This window comes from Cyphomyrmex costatus, unplaced genomic scaffold (assembly GCF_001594065.2).
Source record: "Cyphomyrmex costatus isolate MS0001 unplaced genomic scaffold, Ccosl1.0 scaffold535, whole genome shotgun sequence".
Classification (NCBI taxonomy): Eukaryota; Metazoa; Arthropoda; class Insecta; order Hymenoptera; family Formicidae; genus Cyphomyrmex; species Cyphomyrmex costatus.
In genome coordinates, this window is record NW_017279570.1 from 49,805 (window position 1) to 54,137 (window position 4,333).

Consider the following 4,333-nt stretch of genomic DNA (forward strand, 5'->3'; position numbering starts at 1 on the left):
ACACACACACACACACACGGGCGGGTGCAAGGGGGTGGCCTACGGCCTTCGGCCACCCCCCCGCACCCACACCGTCGTCAGAGGTCTGCCCCGACAGTACAATCGTAGAAGTCGTGCGCCCCTCAGTAGGGGGGGAGGGAGAGATGGACAGAGGTCTGTCCCGACAGTACAATCGTAGAAGTCGTGTGCCCCTGTGCAGGAGGGGGGGAAGTTACTTCGCGTGGAAAGTTCAACGTTTCTGAACAGGGAAAGCTGTAGAATTTTGCGTCTGACAACAATATATTATATTTGTTTGGCAGTGTTAATTTCAAATATCGTGCATACTATTGGACTCAAACCATACCAAGCGCATGCGCACGAGGTCAGAGAGCATGAAGAAAGCATACTCGTAGCACTACATATAGTCGGTAAGACAGATTTCCTAACCTGAATAGTCGTCAACTTTAACGTTAAATATCTCGGTTCGTATAGCAGAGCGACACTTATTTCTTCAAAACTCTTTCGTTTTATGCAAAAACGCGTCGAATGAGCCTAATTTTATCGAAATCGGAGGTTGAGGGGGTATTCTGTATAATTACCTTTAAAACATGTTTAGCCGTAACCTGACTAAAGACAGATATTAAATAATTTTTCCAGAATTGTGCAGTGCAACCACTCATTTTTATTGTTATTATTTTGTACTGAGCAAAAACTACGAACATAACCTTGAATCAACTCAAATCAACTTGAATAAACGATCACATACGAACGCACATATTCGTGTGAGTGAAAGAGTGAAATGGCCTATATTTCTCTCTCACTTGTAGGATTTCGCTAGGAAATGCCGGACTCGCCTGATGGCCAGTCTCTGTTAGAGGGTCTCTAACTCGTAGCACTACATGTAGTCGGTAAGACAGATTTCCTAACCTAAATAGTCGTCAACTTTAACGCTAAATATTTCGGTTCGTAGAGCAGAGCGACACTTTTTTCTGCCAGATTCTTTCGTTTCATGCAAAAACGCATCGAATAAGCCTAATTTGATCGATTTTTAAGGTGAGGCAGTGATTCTGTATAATTACCAAAATTATTTCTTTAGATCAATAAAAATTTCTTTGAAATTAAAATATTTGTTCTCAGTGTATAGATAACTTTATCGAATATGGGCAACACAACGATGAAAACAAAAGTCTTTCCTTTTTACTTCAAATCCCGCGTGAAATTCGCGTGCCAGAATTACGATTATTCTAGTCATATCAGACTAGACTAATTAGAGACTAATTGCAAATTGGAGATTAGAATTTTATGGATTAGATAACTTTTATTAACTTTTAATTCGTTTTATTCTAATTAGTTGAATTTCTAATTCAATAAGTTACAAATTAGAATTTGACTGAGCAGATAATTTTAATTTTAATCTATTTTATTCTAATTGAGTGAATTTTAATTAGAAATCAATCAATAGAAGTAAAAAGATACAATTAAAATTATCTGATAACTATTAAGTTCTAATCTCCAATTTGTAATGTTTAAATGCGTTTTCTAATACGAATTTTTAACGATACGTTTTGCACTTATCAGCTTTCAAAACGGAGCTAATATAAGCGGAAGAGAAGAAAGGCAAGATGTCATGAGGAAGAAGAGTGCGAGTGTGCGTGACGAAGGAGACAACTTTCAAAATAACGGGCGAATTGGCGGAACGATGTTAACCATAACTATACATACTAGGGTCTTAGAAATCCTAGTATAATTTGCTAAATCGAGATTTTTTTGCATTTCTGAACTTTTTTTTCTTTGAACCTATATATCTCAAAACTCCTTAAGTCTATCGACTTTTACACATTATAAACTTATTACTTAATTAAAATTAACTCTCCATCGATTAAAAAAAATTAGTTAAAAAATCGTTTATTTGTACGAAAGTTACGGTAACAAATATGAATGGAATTCCAGGGCCCCTCAGAGTATGTATATCAAGGGAACAAAAAAAGAGTGTATAACTAGGGTCAGGGCTGGCAAAATACATAAAAAACGTAATTGAAATACAAAATACTAACAATCTTTGTACTTGAATTACAAAATACAAAATACTTTTCGATTTGAAATATAAAAATACAGAAATATTTCCAAATTTTGTATTTCAAATACAAAATACTCTTCCAAAATTTTCATTTAAAATACAAAATACTGTTTTTGAGTTAATGTGCAGTAAGAGAATTTATTTAGACTCAAATTTAATTTAATTAACTCAAAATTTCATTTTAAATGAAATACTAAAAAAAATGTTTTAATATTAGATCCTAATAATCTTTAGATCTGTTCTTTTTAGTTGAGCTTTTGTACCAGTTTATCTTTCTTTCTTTTCTCTCCAGGAAAAGAGAAAAGGAAAAAAGACGAACTGGTGCAAAAGTTCAGCCAAAAGAACAGGCTTCTTGACAATAATAATAACTTGAATTTTTCTGATACGACAATCTCATATCACAAAAAAAAAATATAAAAATTGTGTGCTTGTATTTGAAATACATTTGTACTTTAAATACAAGTATTTGAAATGTATCCAGCCCTGGCTAGGGTGAACTAACGTGCGTCTCCTCATGAGATTATCAGAATCACATGGACAAAAGCCAGGATAATCGGTCGGGATGAGAAGGAGAAAAGCGATCTCGTATACACCAAAGTCGATATCACTACACCCATTCGAATTTCTCAAAGATAATGTTGCTTATTGTGAGCCACGACAACGCGGCAAAGCTATGAACGAGTTTTGTGTATTTGGTAAACATTTGGCGTACATTGGTGTACATGCCCGGCGTGCGTACGTATTTGTAGGTGAATTACGACGCAATATCGGTTACAGATAGGGAAATCATACGGTGCACTATGGCACGTCGATCGGTGACACAATTGTCCGTACAGTATCGACCTCGCGGGGGGAAGGAAGGAAGATGCTCCCCCATCCATATCTCTCTCTCTCTCTCTCTCTCTCTCTCTCTCTCTCTCTCTCTCTCTCTCTCTCTCATCTCTCTCTCTCTCTCTCTCTCTCTCTCTCTCTCTCTCATTCTTATAGTTTTGGGAAGACTACAAGAATAAATAGCAGATCGTTTACCGTATCACCATTGTGCTAATCTCCGCATTCGAAAACGAATCTGCTCCAATTTTCGGCAACGAGAACGACGATGAATTGTGATTAATGTGTTTTCGCCTTTTTCACTGAATATCTGAATCTTCTTATTTTCCTCCCAGTCTTCTTGGTTTTCCAATCCACTAAGGAAAGTTGCAATGCCACAGTTTTAATTTGTACCAAGTAGTTTGTCTACTTGAGGAAATAGGAAGCACCATTTAAATTTCATTCGATATAACAATGTCCGAATTATTCTCTGTTAACAAACGCAGCGGCACTCTTCCACCTTGTTACTTCTTTCTTTCCCGACGAGAAGTTCTCCGATTACGAATAGGTACTGATGATATTTACGTTAATGAAATCGCACTGTCTCCCTCCACCCCGTTTATTGTTCTAGCCTCGTTGGATCGTCGCAATCTGTCGTGTTTATTATAAGCGATGACGATGACGACGACGACGACGACGATCCTTGGGCAGGACAGAGACCCATGATCATGCGAAAGTTACGCGAGTGTCATATCGATTATGAACACCGAATTCCGCCTCGCGACACTTTTTCGCGTTTGTTTCTAACTTTTAACAGTGCTATTTCACTACCCTTGTTCGATCGTCCCTAATCGTATACATTTGTTTTGCACTGTTTTGCAGATCTCGCGCGACAAAGCAACAGCAGCGGCGACGGAATCGAGAGATGATAGTTGCGCCTCCAAGGAGTACGTGCACAACACAACACGTACGTGACGTACGCACGAACACAGAACACAGCACAAACAAAACACACGAACGCAATACGCACTGCGCACATGAAACCTCCGATGTAAATGGAACATCGACAGCAAGTGCGAGCACTGCAAGCAGTGCAAGCACGAGCGTCGACCAGTGATGCCAACTATTGAAAATAGAACCCTCTAATTAGTGACCCTCTAATAAGAGTCTGGACACGTGAAGTCCGCCATTATTCGTCGAAATTGTGCGAGAGAGAAAAAATCATGCTATCTCATTCTAGTGGCGCTGTAAGTTGTAGCTGATTGTAGCTCTACAAACTTCATAGTTTCTGTTTCTGTTTCGTCTCGCCTCATGCATCGTATCATTTTTAAGACCAGGACCATTAATATTCGAAGAAGAAGAAGAATCATTATGATTAATATTATTATATTATTATATTATATTATTATATTATTATATTATTAATTATTATTATATTATATTATTATATTATTATTATATTATTATTAT

The 4,333-nt window shown here is 37.2% G+C and overlaps 1 protein-coding gene across 2 annotated transcripts in view; it reads right to left on the reverse strand.

The window, feature by feature from the left end:
* Positions 1-3,997, reverse strand: part of Pli (E3 ubiquitin-protein ligase pellino) — a 15,112-nt gene extending 11,115 nt beyond the window's left edge. For both annotated transcript variants that reach the window (XM_018546302.1, XM_018546301.1), the window contains exon 1: positions 3,083-3,997. In XM_018546302.1, coding sequence (XP_018401804.1) covers positions 3,083-3,093 — 11 coding nt within the window. In that variant the 5' untranslated portion in view covers positions 3,094-3,997. The remainder of the gene's footprint in view (positions 1-3,082) is intronic.
* Between the last annotated feature and the right edge of the window lie 336 nt (positions 3,998-4,333).